Source organism: Sparus aurata, chromosome 20 (assembly GCF_900880675.1).
Source record: "Sparus aurata chromosome 20, fSpaAur1.1, whole genome shotgun sequence".
NCBI lineage: Eukaryota > Metazoa > Chordata > Actinopteri > Spariformes > Sparidae > Sparus > Sparus aurata.
Window position 1 is genome coordinate 25,907,073 of NC_044206.1, and position 18,973 is coordinate 25,926,045.

The following is an 18,973-nucleotide window of genomic DNA, read 5'->3' on the forward strand; positions in this document are numbered from 1 at the left end:
CAAAAGCTTCACTCAGAGGAGAACGGCTTTGAGGTCCAGGGAGGATGACTGCTGTCCAGCCTGCCATGAAATCTTTAGCTCCAGTTCAGCCCGTCTGCAGAGCTGATGAGGAGGGAAACAACTCAGCGTCCAGTTCATCAGACACTTTCTTCATGGAGTGACACTCTGACTACAGGAAGCTTAGGGAAGATTTTAAGAACCTTTATTAGTCTGTTTGTATAAGAAGATGAAGAGGAAGAGGTCAGGGTGGCTGCTCCTGAGGAAGACGTGCAGAAAACAGCGCCTGTCTTTTGATTGTTTCCTGTTGATCTCCCGCCCGACTCTTCATGCTGAGGAAATGCCTCAGGTGTTTGTGATCTGACTGCCATTTAGATTACTAGTACAGCATGTGGCTCCTTTACAATTAGATTATTATTACAGATTGTTAAATTTTAAAGGTTGTTTAAAGGGAGTTCAGAAACACTGTCAATTAAAATATGTTTTAGATTTGCTCACAGGAAATAAATAACAACACACACTTTCCAAAGTAACTACATAAACGTTTTATCTGTGATTTCCTCTGTTGAGTTGAATTTTTTTTTCTCCATTTCGCTTCATTTTCCGAGGATTTAACTGTGCGTCGTTTGGAATTGACCTTTTTACGAGTTTAATGGGAGTACCTGAACGCGGCATTTGTAATGATAAGATTGCTGAAGCCACTAGTGTGAATGTCGAAGTGCTACATATAAGCAATTCCGGTTAAACATTTCAAAACAAAACCAGGCAAAAACCAGCCAGTCTAAACCCTAAACAGAATAATAATTTCAAGGTGAAATCGAATAATATATAAATAAGTGGGGATGTATTAAAGTCACATTTTACAGAATGTGCTTTTTATGTATTAATACGATGTAAAGTAGCCTTTATTAAAATACTTACTCCCCATGGTCAATTTATGCTTTTATTTGTAAGGATAGATAACACAAGTTCCGGTGACGCTCTTCTATCTCCGGGTAACTTGACGTACCGGGGGAGTCCAATGGAAGCCTTCGTCGCAGCCCGGAGGAAACAATCGAGTGCGATATAGCTTGATAATAAGAGCCGATTTCGTTAGATTTGGTTATAAACTGGCTCTTTTCTCAACAGTCTGGGTCTGCGGTTCACCCTGCAGTCTTTCGACCCCGCTGATTTGCCGTTAAGGGCGTCTGATCGGCCTTGTTTATACTGTGCACCGCAGCTTGAATCAGGGAAACAGGCCCAGTCCTGTGCGAGTTTAACGGCCGTTTCGGCTCTGGAGTGTGTTTTGTGCGGATCGGCCCTTTAGCTCACCAAGTAAGTGGAAATACGGGCAGTAGTCAATGTTCGCTTACCAGTAGAAAATGGCATATGTGTGGATTGTTTTGGTTGTGGCACGACACGATGACAGTTTGTAGTTATTGTTAGCTGTTAGCTTGAAGCTAGCAGTTTGCTGGAGTGACGGCTCCTCTCCTCTGTTGAGCTCTCTGCTAATGGTAACGGCTAAAACTCGAGCTAACGTTAGCTTAGTAGTAACTTGGAGAAAGGTGATTTGTTTTTACGTGACACATGTCTCGGCTGGTAATTAAACTGACTCCGTGCTTGATGTGGTTCACCCCCACCAGCAGATTATGTTGTATCTCCAATAATTCTTCTGCTAGCATCCTGCCAGTGTTGATAGGTAACTTAGCGCCATTAGCCCGCTGGTAAGCTAATGTTAGCCTTGTTTTGTCAAACCAGCTGGCTGAGAAGTACTCAAGATGTTAGCTAGTTATTCCCACAACTAACTTGTGTAACACTGCTTCTGTATTAACCTCATTATATATAAGTAAAACCAGATACATACAAACATGATACAAATTGAAAGATTTTTAATGTTTGCTGGCGAACAGTATTATTTTTAGGCCGATATTTTTTGGATCAGTGTTTATAAAATTCATGATGGTATTGAACTAGTTAATGAGCTGAACAGTGAATATGACTGTCACTGGCTACTGCGGCCCAATTTGAAACATAAATATAAATACAGTTTGTAGTTATTGAGTCAAACGGTGACGTGAGGTGGAGAATCACATCCATGATGCTCATGAAAAGGTTCTCACAAAGTCTTAAACAATGTTCTTTTCTGTCTGCTCCATTGTCCTGCTAGAGAATATGACCCAGATGCAACAATGACATCCAGATTCGTTAAAACCTACAGCCGTAAGGGTGGAGAGGGCACGTCCAAGTTTGATGAGGTTCTATCCACCAAGAGAGGCACCCTCAGTACCAAATGGGGTGACACCAAGTACAAGGCCAAGGTGGGCTCCAAGCGCGCAGGCGCTCCCAAGAATGACTCCGTCCTTGGGGTTTTCAAGAGGCCCCGTCCATCTGCAGATGGCTTGGAGGATCCGTTTGGATTCGACAGCGATGAGGAGTCCAAGCCGGTGTCGTCTCGCAGTGGCAACAAGTCGTCACCCGCCAAGCCGACCTCTGCAGAGCCTCCTCTGGCAGAAAGGCCAGGCTTGTCTCTGGACATGGGGAGCAGGTCCAGCCTCCAGGGAGGATCTCTCTCTTTGGCCCCCTCCAGAGGGGCATCATGGCTGCCCAATGACAGGAACCAGCCCGCACTGCTGGAGGATACAGCTCGGTTCTTCAACAGCAGCAGTGCTAGCATAGGTAACACACAGATATTCAATCTTTGATCATGGTTCAATCTAGACTGAGACGGCATCTATATTTGTCAATGATTTATTATTTCTTGATTAATGTAGTTGCTAATTATTTGAAGTGGTTCTAAGTTGTACTGTTGTTGGTGCCAGTTTCAAAATTACAAACATCACTTTCAGTTTTCTATAAAGTTACAACTGCCAGCGACAGGACAAATGTTACTTTATTAATTAATTTAGTCTTTAATGGAGACATGAAAGCAGGTAGTATCACACAGGAAATGATTGCGAATGAATGAAATGAGATTAAATTCCCAGGCAGCAGGCAGAACAGCATAGTGGCAGCAGAGTTAATAGGGAACCAATGTAAATGTGGACGGTGTCATTATTCTAAAGCCATTACACTGTGCAGTCAACGTTTAATCTACAGTGACACATTAAAGGTAAACCTTGTTTATGCAGGACAGAGTCATGATATTAATGTTTAATGTTAATGATGGATGACAATAAGAGGTTAATGGATTTCAAAGTTGATCAACTGCTGTATAAAACACATAATGATAGATCATGTTTCAGATATAAGAACTCTTTATGTGTATGTATGTGTGGTATTGAACTGAAACATGTTAACACAGTGTGGCAGGCCTGTCATCACAGGTGCTGAATAATGGGCTCTTTTTAATGTTCTGTAGTTTGCCATTGAAAGTCTTTAATATTATGGCAAAGATAAACTGTCTCATTGGAGCTGTTGACTTAATGGAAACCAGCTCTGAATGGCATCCAACAGTTTTTTAAAGGTTATCATCAGAACATCTTTATCCTGCAGACTAGAAACAACATCTGGCCAGGATGAGCGCATCATGAGCATCATAGATGGACAGATATGATCGCTCAGTCTGGTGGCATCCTGAGGTTCATATGAACCACACACATTACTCTTGGCACAAAGCAGAAACCCTGTGTGGGGGAAATGATTTGGTAATCTTGCAGTGGAATCAGATGGCTCACAAACTCGGTGACACCTGAAACTAAACGCTCCTTTCGACTTTTTGGGCGTTTGTCTCTATGTGAGGTGAAGCGGTTGAAGCTGTTGCTCATAAAACTTGTACAGTTTCACTGAGCATCATCAGCACAGGTGTAATAACACACTGCACAAATGTGAAGACTAATGTTTCATGTTGTGCAGCTTTGTGTGAAATCATTTAATTTTCAGGAACAATGATGATGATGCGTGCTTGCTGTTTCTCTGCAGCATCAGAGAAATCAGTTTTATTGTCTCCCTCTCGTAGCCGGTTGTCGCCATTGTCGTCGCTTTCAGCTTGTACTGCCCTCAGCTTTCCGTGACCGCTGCTGGCCACCTGCCAGAGACACTCCAACTGCCTCTGAACAACAAGCTGTCCCTCAGTGAGCACTTGGGCTCAGAGTGACGTACCCACAGTGTGAGCCACGCTGAAGGGAAGCCAGCGCGACACTGAGGTTCAGCTGAAACACTGTCCACCAGCAGCCCTGTTATCTGCCTGCTAAGGCTCACAGTGTTGACTCAGTAAGCGTGGTGAAATCCTTGACCAAATAACTTCTGATAATGTCAATGCCAATACTGAAGAGCTGACTCCTGCTGCTTTCAGAGTCATGTTTACATTCAGACTTCATTTTGGAACAGAAAGTACAGTCAGAAGTCTTTCCTGCTTTACTGTAAGTACCAAAAAATGAAGGTTTTATGCTGTAAAGTAGAATTATTAGATATATCTTCAAGGTCCTAATAAGGGGAGTGAATTACATTGATCATCTCATTTTGATGTATTCTACTAGGAATCCTTGGTTCATAGTATTCATTTGGATTGACATGCAGCCACCTTAGACCAACTCCATGAGCCAGTGAGGCAATACCTGGTCCAACCTAACTCTCAGAAGGACAACGCACCCCGCCATACCACAAAAACTGCTCAGGAACGCAACAGAGAGCTTAAGATCCCAATCTGATGGAGTATCTTTGGCCCATTGAGGCATGGACACAGGCTCTGTGTAGGTGTCCTGTGTCCTGACTTAATGGGGGGGCCTCCATGGATCGGACCTGTACCGGCGTATCCCAGGGATGTTTAAATGGATTGAGATCTGGGGACTCTGAGACCGGCTCGATGTCTTGAGCTCTCTGTCACGTTCCATGGTCAGCTGGCAGCTCCTGAACCTCTTTGCAAAGTTTGAACACGGTGATGTTGTCATCAGTCAGTTTGGTTTACTGATTTATCACCCTTGTCTGTGTCTGGTGCTTGGTGGTTGTTCACCCCTGTACTCTTTTTGATGTGCATTTCACTGCAATCTCTCGATCCACAGACAGACTCACTCACACATGAGCCCAAACATACCCTGATATCAAGTCTCATCTTGTTCCTGAAGCCAGACACCCAAACTGTCATCTTTGCAGGTTTCTGAGGTGTCACCCCTCTAGAGTCTGTTATTTCTATCTGCCTCATTGTTAAATGTGCAAATAGAAAAGGGATTAATGACACACTCAGATACTTCAGCGGCCCATTTGCAACCTCTTAGACGTTCAGGGTTTAAAGTGGGATCATTTTTAACATCCTGATGCTGGTTGTACATTTTGTTGGTCTGCCATGTTGTCTGTGGTTATTTTGGACTATATTTTGGATTGGGTTAGTTCTCAAAGGAAGGTTCAAATGTTGAAACAGTCCACGACTAAATGATCACAAACCCCTACAGCCCGTACAGCCAGTGTGGATGTGAAAGTTGAAATATAGTACAATGATCAGCCTTCACCATCTCAGACTAGTTCAAAATCTAGCAGATCTAATTTGTAAAACATCAGATGGACCCAAAACATAAAACGAGATCACGAAAGTAGTAAATGACTTTTAGGTCTTTGTATCTCCTCCCCAGCCAAATGCTTTTCTTGCTTAATCAGCTGTATGCGTTTTAAAAAGCAGTCAGTACGAGGAGGGAAATGCCCTCGTGCATGAGCGAGCAACATGGTCTACTTTCTAGTTTTGCTCCGCTTATGCTGCGATGCCACAGCCTTCCGAAAGAACCACAGCTATTTTACAGATAACGATGTTCTTTGATGTTACATGTGAAGCAATTTCCTGTCCTCAGAATAACGAGTTCGATGTTGTCATCCGTTTGTTATCTGTGAAGGCAGAAATGGCCATGGGGTGCTGCTCATAACCGTAGTGTGTGTAATGTCCTGGCATGTGGGTCCAGAGCCTTTTTAGACTGTCTTAAAGAATTACACCGACTGGAAAATGAGCGTTTGATGTGAAGCTCGGTAGCAGTTCCAGGTGTGAGTGTGTGAGTGTGTGACCTGTTTTCATGGTGTTATGGTGCTTTTAGAAATGGTGCAATCTCTGTGCATGCCATGCTTTTTCTAAGCAGCCTGTGAAGTTAAGAAACCAAACTACAGCCTCTGTGTTGCTTCAGTGTTGAGTTTGAGTGAATTTGGCTGAAATTAGTTTGCACCAGATTGAACAACACCCATCATATTAACCTATTCTGCATGTTAACCTAAAGCCTCAGTGTCAGGAGACACAAGCTCACTTCACCGTTATACGTTACCTGCAATCCTTAAATAAGAAAGTGATGATTTGATTACTGCTTGTAAAGGATGTATTGACCTTTAATTGCTGTAGTTTTAAGGCTTAGTTTTTGCGGTTGGGTTGTCCATGTGACAACTAACATGTGATAAATGAGCTCTACACTGCTGCTTGTATTTGAAATAAAGTTAACTCAATAATAACATTGGATGCCACCAGTTTATATCTGATCGTTCTGATTCTGACTTTGTTTTTCTTTTGAACAGGAAATTCCCAGCAGAGTTCCTCGTTGTCAGAGAACCAGCACAGCTACTCGTGGTACCAAAACGCTTCTGAGAGCGACAGGAAGCCCTTGGCGCAGACCACGACCTTGAAGACGGGGTCTGAGGCCACGTACGACTCCTGGGATGCCATCATGGGTCTCCGTCCGCCCTCGCCCAGCCAGGAACCTCGAAACCCCGCCCCCACGCTCTCTTGGTCTTCGGTGGGTCTCACAATGGGCAGCTGTGATGTAGGGCAGACCCGCCATGAGAAGCTCCCCTCCCCGCCGCGGCTCCAGACCCTGAGTGAGAGCGAGGACCTGGGGCTCGACTCGGACTTCCTCGTCGAGACATCAGACTACTCGCAGACATCCTCCTCCTCCTCATCACTTACAAGAAACTCTAATAACTGTCGGACGTACAGGAGGCCCAACAAACAGGGCTCAGGCAAAGCTTCAGACTCCAGCGGCTTTTCCAGCGCTGCTTTTGGCACCGATCCTCCCAAATCCACATCTGACGGCAGCAATAAGACGACAGGTGGTGGAGGGGGACGGGGCAGGACGAGGGATTACACAGTGCTGCATCCCTCCTCCGTTTCGATGTGTAACGTCACCATCCAGGACCGAGGAGTGGAGGAGTATAGCACCGAGGCAGCGCCCTCTAGTGGTAGCAGCAGTGCTGGGTCCGGCAGTACGACGGAGCGGGGAGAGGCGGGTTGGCAGCGGAAGAAGACGGAACAACAAAACACAAGGTAGAAAAACACAAGGTGGCAGAGCTCAGCCTCCTCTGGAATCTGATGCTGTGATTGTTAAATGATGATGCGATTTTTGCTGAAGCCTTTTAAAGGACAAGCATGTTAGCTTATGATTTGTCTTAAATCTGTAATCATCATATACGCATGTTCAATGCAAGGACATAGATTTCTTTACAGTGGATAGAGACACCACTGCTAAAATGTAACTAAAGCTAATTTTTGAGCTTTATCAAGACAAATCAGGACTAATATTGGATGGTGACAGATGAGTGATGAGGTTTGACTTCAAGATGTGTTGCCAGTTTTGTAAAATATTTTGTTAAACCACATATATGCATTCACTTTATAGATTTGTTACACAGCTAGCATTCTACTAATGACTTTTACTTCAGAAACATTTACAAAAAGAGCTGTTTTACATCCAGTAATCAGTTAAATTGAAATCGTTTTTATGCTAACTTCCTGTGGCACACAGTGCATGCGGTCTGTCCGAAATCCACAGCAGGAGTTAAACATTTTCAAAGTACTTAAGTATTCTGGACTGGAAAAAAGTTCAGTAGTCCTGCAAACACATCAGATCACAGGTTCTCTTAGCAATGAAAAGGTTGCACGTTGACTCGCAGTGCACACATGGAGCTGTGTGGAAACAATTTGGCAGGGCTTCTTGACCATGTTGTAATTTCAGTGATATTTTAAATTAATTAACATCATTGTAGATGAAAACAAATTTCATCCTTCTCTGGGCAGAGCAGTGATTGCACTTAAAGCAATAGACATTCAAGGTTGCTCACTTTCTGCTCTCACAACTTCTCTCTAAATTCTCTGAATGTTGTCACCGAGAAAACTGATCAAAAGAGGAAAATTGGTAAAGCAAATTGAGTGAACATGTTTTGTATGAAGGTATTTGTCTGCTCACAGGGACTGTTGATCATTCTGTGAAAAGTATTTATGGATTCTTGCCATTTCACACAATTTTCGTCTTTGTACATATTTTCATCTCTTGGCCAGAAGCTCCAGGTTAAAGTAGCATTTCATTACAGTCTCAGTTTGCCATGAACAATAAAGGCCCAGTAATTTTATTTGGTTGAAACCGCTGAAGTCTCACATCATCAAAGTGAGAACATCCCCGACAGAGTATCTAATTAAGTTTTTGAAATGCTGCAAGAAACAAAAGTTGGCTTTCATTACGTGGGTGAAATTAATAGATTAGTTTCCTCAACAGGGACAAGTGTCGTGAAAGTATTAATTAAACTTTGGCAGGTTGCTCTTTCATGTCAGCTACTGTTGAACAGATTCTACTGAGAAATACACCTGACAGGTATAAAGACTCTGCAGGATGACGCCTGAGTGCTTAATTAAAAAACACGTTCTTAAAAAGTTCTTAAATTCATGAACACTGTTTGTCTTTTTAACATGTTCTTTGATGTGTACCTGTCCTCGCCGCAGGTCCAGGCCGACCCAGACCAAGTCAAAGAAGGAAAGTAAGCTGGAGCTTTTTGGTTTTGACGATGCAGACGCTCATCAGGAGGACAGCAGCGCAGACAACACGGACGGCGGATCCAGTTACAAAATTAAATACTTCGGCTTTGATGACATGAGTGACAGCGATGGGGCAGACGATGACGATGACGACGGCTCTAAAGAGAGGAGGAGGAGAGCCAAGAAGGCTGCCGCCGCCAAGGGGAAACCGGTGGTTACAGCAGTGGAAGAAATACAAGAGGACGAGGACGAGGACGACGATGAGCCGCCCGATCCATTCGAGAGGCTGGAAATTCCAGAGATTCAAGAGTTTCAGGGAAGGCCGGCAGCCAAGGAGAACAAGAAGTATTCCGAGAGGCAGGAAAGCAGGATACGAGCAGGTTAAAACACACACACACACTCACACTCACACTCACACACACACACACACACACACACACACACACACACACAGGATAATGTAACTTAATTTACAGTTTTTTGTGTAACAGGGCTACTCATATAACCAGGCTGCATTTCTAGATTCTATTGAAGACTAAAGGTCATTTTTTTTGTGTCATGTTGGTATGTAAACACACCGTCACTAACATGCCGTGCTTTATTTTTACCCCCATACCAGCATATGCACTATGAACCCATCAGCACACATGCACACACACACACACACACATGCACACACTCAAGAATGTGCATTCAGGGACTTTTTAATCTTTAGTGCAGCACTTCCTCCATAACCTGACGCACCAGATGGTTTGTTAAACACAGCCATCTTGGAAGTTGTCTTTGGGAACCTTGTATTTCTTTAATGTAGTTTTTTTGCCTTTTCATGGCTTTAATAATGGGACAGCATTGGCAGGTGACAGTAAACAGGGTGACAGAGAGGTGGGGTGATGTGCGGCAAAGATCCACAGGTCACACTCGAACCCTGTCGTGGGAAACCTGTTGGAAAAGTGAAGGAACTTTCAAAAAATACTTGTTAGATGATTTGACGAACCATCTGTCTACCACTGGCTAACGTCAGCTAATAAAATCAACTGTATGAGATAACCAGTGGAGCCTGTCTGTAAATCTTACCTCAGTTGAGAGATGTATGTATTACTGATGATATAGAAGCTACGCTAACCTTCATGAACCGCCATTGCTGCCAAACTTTTTTCCCTCCCACTGGCGTCTAAACCACGCCCTCTAGCTGCAGAGATGGTTTTGTGGGATCTTATTATCTCGTTATCTCCCTAATCAAGCTGTCATGCATGACCATTTCCTTGATTATGTATTTCCTGTTAAAATTAAATGTGTTTGATTTCCATTCACTGACTGTGAAGTTTGTATTCTGTGTGTTCTGTGTGCAGACGTCATGGACTTCTCAGAGGAAGGCCTCAGAGTGGTGGCCAGTGCTCCCAGGAGGCCCACGAAGGGTAAACAGGCCGAGAAGAACCAAGACTCTCTCCGGAGGATCTTCAGCGCACACAAGAAGGTGAGAATCATCACTCTGTTCCCTCACATCACAGTCGGGTCACACTGAGGTTCACACAGCATCAGTGACTGCTGAGTGCTGCCTGATAGTTCATGTTACGACCTCTGACGCTGCGTTTTAAAGCACATGTTACTTTCCTTGCTAGAATCCCTGGATCCTCTGTAGAACTGTGAACAAGGAAGGGAAAAAAATAGACACAGATGATAAGATTTTACTGCACAATATTGTCATATTTTACCATATGAAGGAAAGGAGGCATGTAATATTTCATAGTTTTATTATTGTAAATGTGGAGCCCAACCTGAGATTTAGGGCTGATACTGATAGTTTGGGAGTAAAAAAATCCTGCTATTGGCTGATGTCCTTTTTTTTAATGGAAGTAGTACAAGAAATATAGAAAAGCTCAATACAGTTTTTAAATATTTTCCCAGGTTTAAAGTTTAAACAAGAAGTTATAAAAAATGTTCAAAGCTTGGCAAAAATTCAGTTGGATTAAAAAAAACAGACTTGTAATAGATGGAAATACAGTCAATTTATAATCATAACAGCTTGTAGTTTATTTACTGCTGCAGCTGAATTTGATTAAAATCCTGGAATCTGACCGCTGGCGTCCGACTGAAGCATTAAGACTCTCAAAGCTTAATTTCAGTTTGGACGAGGGAGAATAAATAGAAAAAAAATGTTTCATCCCCGAGTGTAAAACGTTCCCTCGTAGCATTTCACAGAGAGATCTGTGTGATGTACCTGTGGGGACCGCACCGTCCACCTACGCCCACTGTGACTCAGCACTGTGTGTGTGTGTGTGTGTGTGTGTGTGTGTGTGTGTGTGTGTGTGTGTGTGTGTGTGTGTGTGTGTGCGTGGGCAGAGCCTGTTCTGGTTTATTCATGGCTTTCATGGCTGTGTGAGGGGAGGGATTGAGTCGTCTTCGAGCATCTCTGAACTGCTTCTCTTTTATTTATCAGCGTGCTAATGGCCCGTCGCTGCCCGGCTCTCAGACTGGATATCAGTCTCTGTCGATTTCAAAAGAACCCACCGCCTTTTTATAGTAGAGACCGATCAATGCCACCAGGCCAGACCAGCTGAAATCCAGGCCTCCAGTAACTCATATTTACAGTATATGAATTGTCAGCGTTTGCTTCTTGAGGCTGTATTACACTCCTGCATAAATCTGGCTCCAGTCTAAGCCCTCCATCAGGTGAAAAACTTGGATTGCACCGGACTGATAATTTGATTTTACTCTCGTTATGCTGCAGGAATGTTGGTAATTAGATCTCAGAACAGTTTGCCGTGTTTGTCTTAACGAGCTGTGCGAGGTTGCTCTACATCACAGCTGCTTGTTTAATGCGTTCTTTTTAGTTCCCAGCGTTTATTAGCTTTGTTGTGAAAAGTGATGCACGATTGTAGCTGTAATTAGCAAGACTAATTTCTTAATTTAAATGAGTTTCATAGATGGGTGTTGGGATTAGCCAGAACATGATTTAAATACGATGCGATTCACTGCCCCTGGTGTCTGCAGTAAATTACGATTGCATATTATTTACATTTTTCTTCTCCAGCGCATTATTGTGCAGGAAAGAAAATAATAATTTTGGCTGAGAGGGGTTTCATAGAAACGAATAACTATAAAGTTTTAGGGTTGGACAAGTTTACAAAAACAAAACTTTAAAACCAACATTATACATCTCTAAACTGCCTGATAAGGTGGGGGTGTGTTTAATGTTCAAGAGAGTTACGGGTGCAAATGAAGAAGACCTGGTACAGAACAAAGAATACAGAGAGGACGAATAAAGCTAAATGTAAAATCTCCATCACCTGAAACACAAACACGTTGTACAACACACACACTTTAACACTTCTGCATGTAGAATGAGACAGTGACAGTGTTGCAGAGGTGAGAGTGTTTTTTAGAGATATCTCATCAGTCTTCTCTAGGACGCAAAGTAACACCTGTGTACCTGTTTAACTATAACCTGCCACAACTCTTTACTCAGTGGTAGCGTTGCAGAAAACCCTCAGCTCTCCTGATGCCTCAGCTCAGGGTTTTTGCTGATTAATGGTGTAGAGTTTCTTCTATTCAAATATGCGTCATGATGCGGTTGAGGAGGATTTTGCATCGATGCAGTGATGGACTTTAATCAGGCCAACTTCTATTGATTGGTAATTTTCTGGTCCCCGGCTGGACAATAAAGTTGTAAAGTTTCTTTGCAGCGGCTGTATTTTGCATTGAATTGAAGGTGATTATCAGGCACTTCTAGGTTTCTGAACTCACTGGCAGCTGTGTTTTCACGCTAAAACTACCTCACCTCACCACAACACTCCTGTAAGTGGACTTTATGGTCTCTGTTGTGTCGTCAGAAGGCTGAAGAGAGGCAGAGATGACTTTGTTGTAAAGTTCTCTGAGCACCTGAAGGGAACTTTCGCAGGGCCAAATGTAAAGTTAATTTCCTCTGATGCAGAGCAGCTATTAGAGTATTAGCAGACATGTCGCCCATAGGAACGTAATAATGTACTTGATGTACTCGCTCATTCTCTGCTGTTCTCCAGTTTCATGCCCCGACTCTCACAATTACTTTCCTCCCTCTCAGTTGAATTATGTCCTCTGCTCTCCGTCTCCATCACTTTCTCTTGACCACTCCATCTTTACCTCTGTGAATAATGCTCTTTACCTCCCTCCCCCTCCTCCTCCTCCTCCTTGTTCTTATTTCTTTCTCTCCCTTGCTCAATCTTCAGTTAACATAATTGAGACCGAGAGCAGAGATGGGCTCATTATATAAACAATAGCCGGTGGAAGTGACCGGCCTACAGAGCAGTTATCAAAACTCTGCCTCAATTACAGTAAACTGTGTGTCGGTGGAGCCGGAGTGCTGTTAGGTTATTCTGCAGAGTACGCTGGGAGATATTAGATGTTACCATAATGACAGCGCCTAGACAGACTCATCCATATTTAGAAGACGTGTTGGGTTTATTTGGAGTCGGTTCTTACAGGACGAGCAGTTATTACTTCCAGAACAGTGACCCTCTCCACAGCGGATCTTTTCACTGATGTGCCATCAGTGTGATTTGTCACCCCACAAGGAAACAGAGGAAAAATGTCATCATGTTCAAAGATCTAACTTTTTAATTTCATAATCTCTACTTTGAGAAATAAGAACATGTTTTCTAGATAATTCCTTCCTTCCTTGTTGATTAATCAATCAGCTATTTACCTGATTAATTAATTTGTTTTTAGGTTGATAAATTGTCCGAAAATGGTAAAATAAATGTCTCTCAGTGCTTCGTAAAGCCTGTGAAGACGTCTTCAGATGTCTTGTTTTGTTCACAACCCACAAGAAACTAATTTTACTGTCACAGAGGAGGAAAGAAACCAGAAAATATTCACATTTAACACTTTTTTCCGTAAAAAATTGCTCATCGATTATCAAAACATTTGTTGAGTAATTTAATAGTTGACGGCTAAAAAGGTTTTAAATCAAAATCTGCTTGATAAATGCAAAGATAAATGATCAGAGCACAAACTGCTCCCAGCATTCACTGCTGTTCTCTCTGTGTTGTTGTATCTGTGGACACATCTGAATAAACAGAAAAACGCAGTGGTTTGGTCCACAGCTCTGTCTACAGGGGCACCAAACTAATTTTAGCACAACCGGGGGAAATTATGCACCTGCTTGGACCTCGTCATCCTGGAAGTTTTACACTTGGCCAATAATGACAGAGCAATCAGTGCCCTGTGTAAGCTTCATGTTGCTGACTGGACAGAGCTCGGCCGCTGTCACATTCAGGGCGACCAAAATGACGGCGTATATTCAGGTAGACGGTCGTAAGCATCACATGGTAAACCTCATCACACCAGGGATGAAGGATCTGTACAGACATGTATTTGGTGGTTTACTTTATTTTATAGCTTTTACTTCATTTTGTCTTTAAAACTCGGTGCAGACTGAACAATGTTTAAGTGCTGCTTGAATGGAGACAGATGGAAAACTATCTGTGTGCTACCGTCAGTGTCATAGCATCGTGCTGGAAAAGGGGCGTAAATTTAGCGTGGGTGTCTTCTTTCCATCACAGCCAATCAGCGCTGCAGCTGATAAACCTCCACGACTACTGCAGAGTCGCTTAATATGTGACTGATTGTTGATTGAAGAGAAAAGCCAGGCGCTGGTGAGATCTTTGTCCTGTGTGAAAGCGGTTTTCGTTGCAAATGTTTGCGTTATCCAAACTCCACACTGGCCTTCTGTCCTAAATGAGTGTTCCCTAAGACCACAATACCATGATGACATCACCACGACATCATCAGGGAGTTGTTTTCCCAGACTTTTGAAACCTCTCCCAGAGCCACAGGAGTCATTTCACTGCCCATTCCCGGGCTCGTGCTGTTGACTCCGATGAGGAGGTAGTTTGCTGTTAACGCCAAAACAGTCCGCAGCAGGAGCTCGGCCTCGCTCGCCCACCTTCCTCCTTCTCTCTCATCTCTCCCATGCTGCTTAGCGGCAGGCGGGCGGGGTGGGTGGGGTAGGTGTCCGTCTGTGTCATTCAGATTACTGTAGGAGGCTTTAATTCGGTGTGTTGATGTTCCAGCACTGCAAAGCTCGTTCCCAAACTCCTCTTTTGTCTCTGCTTATTAACCCTGTGGTGCAGAATCCCCCCCACACCTCCCTCAGCCCTCTGCTCCACAGCCAGCTCCCTCTCTTCTCATTCTCTCTGTCCTGTCCTCCCCTCTTTTGTTTTTCATTATGAATGCCCCAGCAACCACCAACCACAGGTTTGGCAAAAATATATGGAGAGGACAGGAGACGAGCCAAGGATGAAAGATGAGGGTGGATGGTTGTATGTGTGTGTGTGTGTGTGTGTGTGTGTGTGTGTGTGTGTGTGTGTGTGTGTGTGTGTGTGTGTGTGTGTGTGTGTGTGTCCTGCTGTTTGATCTGTGCTGGCGGACGATCACCAGTTTAATGTGCATCCAGTTATCGTGTTTCCCTTCTTCTTCTTTCTCCATCACTCTTCTGTTTCCTCTTTTATCTGTTTTATATCTGCTGACTTCCTCTCTGATTTTTGGTCCTCTTCAGTTCATGAGGAATCTCTTCTGATTATAACAAAACACTTTTATTGTAGTTTTATCACTCCACAGAGATCTCTGGAGACGATGTGTGTTTAACTCAGGGAAGTTTGCAGTTATATGAGCAAAACTTTTTAATGCAAAGTTGGATAAAAATGTTTTTACAGGTGGAAGTTTTCTCTTCAGTGTTACATCTGAGAGCTAAATACTAAAAATCTGTTGGTTTTGAAGAAGTGGTTGAACAAAACAACTTTTGAATATGTTAGCTCAGGCTCTGGGAAATTGTGATTTTATCAACCAAGTGATTAATTAAATGGCTGAACAGACGATGGCTCAGTCTAAAGCGTAACTCTGCCACTTTTACACATTAAAGTGTGTTTCCAGAGTGCTACTTCATATGTTTATAAAGCAGTGTAAAGCCTTTTGTGGCTCCAGAGAAGTCTGCATAATTTGAGAAAATGACTCCAGTAATGCCACTCACAGTTGCATTTTGGGTAATGTAGGTGCCAGGTTCTGAAAAGCAGCACACTGGTCCCGCAGTTCACTCCTGTAACACAGCTGGACCAGAGATTTCATCTTTTATTATTCCATGCATGAAGTCGTCTGGTAAAAGATATAAAATAATTCCCATGGAATGACAGAAAACGCTCCTGGAGAATCAGACACATTGTTTGCATTCAAAGTCAATCAAGTTTAGTAATAAACAAGTGTAATAACCTTTCTGATGGCTCATTTGCATAACAGCAGACAAGTTAAAGCATATTCCAATCTTACATGGTTCATTTCCTCATATTAAACTCTTAAATCACCTAACAGTGTTTTTCTTTTCCGAGGCCAGTTGAAACATGTTGTGTTGCGTCTGTCTAAATCCAGATTTGTGCTGCCAGTGTGACTGATGTTGTTTCTGTGTGTGTTCTTGTTGCAGTCTCCAACCAAAGCTGTGTACAACGCCCGACACTGGACGCTGGAGAGCGAGGAGGAGCCGCCTCCACCTTTCTTCTCACGATCACAGACTGCTCCTGTAAGTGCACACACACACACACACACACACACACACACACATTAAGACTCAGCTTTAAAACCCTTTGATATCATTTATTCATACATGTTATATTTATATTTTTGCAGGCACCAGCCGCAGCAGGAGGATCCAGTAAGGAGCCCTCTGACGCTCAGAAGGACGAAGGTGTGTTTAAGGCTCCTCCCCCTCCTCCCAAGGTCACCAAGTGTGTCACCATCCCCACAGATCTCTACCAGGACCAGGTCACCGCACTCAAATGCCGCAAGGAGCACAAGGAGGTACTTATCAGGCACTTATCCTAGAACTGTACAACTCCACCCCACCACTTCATATGGCTTGTGAAAATGTCAGATTTTTAAATTTTAAATCTGCTGCCATAAAGCGTTGAGTTAGTGGACACAGAGTTGGATTCAGATTTATCCTTGAGTGTTTGATTGCATTTTGATTCATATACCTGCAATTTAACCTGCAAACCTGGTTTAAATCCACAGTAGGACAAATGTTTTAAAAGGTGTTTCTGGACTCATCGTGCTCATTCACACTTTCTCCTGCCTTGTCCAGCTGTATACAGTCGTCCAGCATGTGAAGCACTTCAATGACGTGGTGGAGTTTGGGGAGAACCAGGAGTTCACTGATGACTTTGAGTATCTGGCGACTGGTCTGAAGACTGGACAGCCTCTCAACACACGCTGCCTTAGGTATGAACCTGCTGGGATCTGCTGCTGTTTGTTACTCTTCTACATTAAGCTTATCTAAAGTAGGTAAATGACAGAAATATCAAGATATACTTTTCACTGTTTGCTGATGCTGCGCGTGTCGTGTTGTTTCTTCAGTGTGATCAGCCTGGCGACGCGCTGTGCCATGCCCAGCTTCAGGATGCACCTCAGGGCCAGAGGGAAGGTGGCGCAGGTCTTCAAAACACTCAACGATGCCCCACAACACCCAGTAAGGATCAGACAGTTCAGACAAACACACACCTTCACTCTGCTTCCTGGATGAAACTACAGCCGGAATAATGTCATTTAGCTCGTTTTAAATTGTTATTGTCTGTTTTGTTAGGCTGGATAGGTGGCTGCTGCATTAGCCATGTTTCAATTAACCTTTTTTCTTTTTGCGCATTTTGACGTAGACATTTGAAGACTGATTGAAACCGCATTATTTTGAAAATCTTCCTCAGTTTGACTCAATGTTTTACACCTGCTTGAGATAGTAAGAGTTACTGGGCAATTCTGACAGAAGAAACTTTTAACTTGCATGGCGGACGAGCTGTTTCAGGAGATCAGAAGCCCCAATATGTTCCTGTTCACATTTACAAGCCATCTGTACGGGAGTTCTGACAAAGTAACTGTGCACAGACTGGAAAATTATATCATCTGCTGGAATTTAAGCGAGCGTGCGAGGACATCTGGCATCGTAATCCCATCCTTTTAATGTTACGCACATCTGGAAATTCAGCATTATCTACAGTATATAATGACAAAGCCATGAGAAAGTTCTGAATTTCTATCAAAGCAAAGACTTTTCCAAAATCTCAGAACTGAATTTGGTTTGAGAAACTCTTATTTTCCTCTATTTTGGACTCATGCAACTCTATTGAAATACATTTCTTCTCTGCAGAACCTGGCTCTGTGCACGGCGTCTCTGATGTATATCCTCAGTAGAGACCGGTTGAACATGGATCTGGACCGGTCTTGTCTGGACCTGATGATCCGGCTGCTGGAGCTGGACCAGGACCAGGGGGGCGGGGTTGTGGTAGAGGTAGAGGTAGACTCCACCCCTCAGTTCAGCGCCAGGGAAATCGCCAAGGTGAAGGAGAAGATCAGGAAGCTGTGTGACACGGTGCACAACAAGCACCTGGACCTACAGAACATAACGGTACAGAAAAAGGAACCTACCTACTTCAAACTTGCACTTCTGGTCTTTAGTTTCGTGTATTTAGTCACCACACTGGATCATTTTAATTCCATGCACTCAGTGTCTGCTGCAAATAATGTCACGGTGGAATAACCTTGAAACACTGAGGCGGTTACACCTCGGCGCTAAAAGCTCTGACTCATGATATTCTTTTAGCAGCTCTTCAGTCACGATGAATCACAGCCGCCCACGTGTGTCAAGATATTTCGAGCAGCTCCTCTGAGCTGAAGATCTTTTATGATCCAGACACCTACAGTAAATATCAGGTTTTGGTGTCAGTCTCTTGCAATCAAGAGCTTCCATTTTATACCAGCGTTCAACAGTCATCCAACTTGTACAAATGCAGGAAACAGTCCGTGATGCTGCTGCAGTGCATTGTGGGCTGAGATGTCAGCGACCTGATGCATCAGACAGTTTAGATTCGAGCTGACTCCTTTTGTCTCTCCTCTCCCTGCAGACGGGTCATTTAGCCATGGAGACGTTACTGTCGCTGACCTCAAAGCGAGCGGGAGACTGGTTCAAAGAAGAACTGCGGCTACTGGGAGGACTGGACCACATAGTAGATAAAGGTACGTGTTGTAAAGAATTCACATTGGCTGCAACAGAAGAAAATGATGATGATGATGAAGATGATAATTATGATTGTTTTGTTTTCTCTCCACAGTGAAGGAATGTGTTAATAACTTAAACCAGGAGGATGATAAGGAGAAGCTGGTGTCGTCTCTGTGGGGAGCTGAGAGATGTCTACGGGTGTTAGAGAGTGTAAGTGTGACAACATAAACAGGAACAATGGAGAATATTCTTTCCTTCAGACATCATTTCATCAACAACCA

At 43.4% G+C, this 18,973-nt stretch overlaps 1 protein-coding gene across 3 annotated transcripts in view; it reads left to right on the plus strand.

Annotated features, from left to right (window-relative positions):
* The first annotated feature begins 981 nt into the window (after positions 1-981).
* The window catches only part of LOC115571088 (wings apart-like protein homolog), a 41,627-nt gene continuing 23,635 nt past the window's right edge, over positions 982-18,973 (plus strand). For all 3 annotated transcript variants that reach the window (XM_030400149.1, XM_030400150.1, XM_030400151.1), the window contains exons 1-12: positions 982-1,311; positions 2,144-2,652; positions 6,454-7,198; positions 8,648-9,060; positions 10,030-10,154; positions 16,131-16,226; positions 16,334-16,504; positions 16,788-16,924; positions 17,060-17,171; positions 17,844-18,101; positions 18,598-18,709; positions 18,805-18,902. In XM_030400149.1, coding sequence (XP_030256009.1) covers positions 2,166-2,652; positions 6,454-7,198; positions 8,648-9,060; positions 10,030-10,154; positions 16,131-16,226; positions 16,334-16,504; positions 16,788-16,924; positions 17,060-17,171; positions 17,844-18,101; positions 18,598-18,709; positions 18,805-18,902 — 2,754 coding nt within the window. In that variant the 5' untranslated portion in view covers positions 982-1,311; positions 2,144-2,165. The remainder of the gene's footprint in view (positions 1,312-2,143; positions 2,653-6,453; positions 7,199-8,647; positions 9,061-10,029; positions 10,155-16,130; positions 16,227-16,333; positions 16,505-16,787; positions 16,925-17,059; positions 17,172-17,843; positions 18,102-18,597; positions 18,710-18,804; positions 18,903-18,973) is intronic.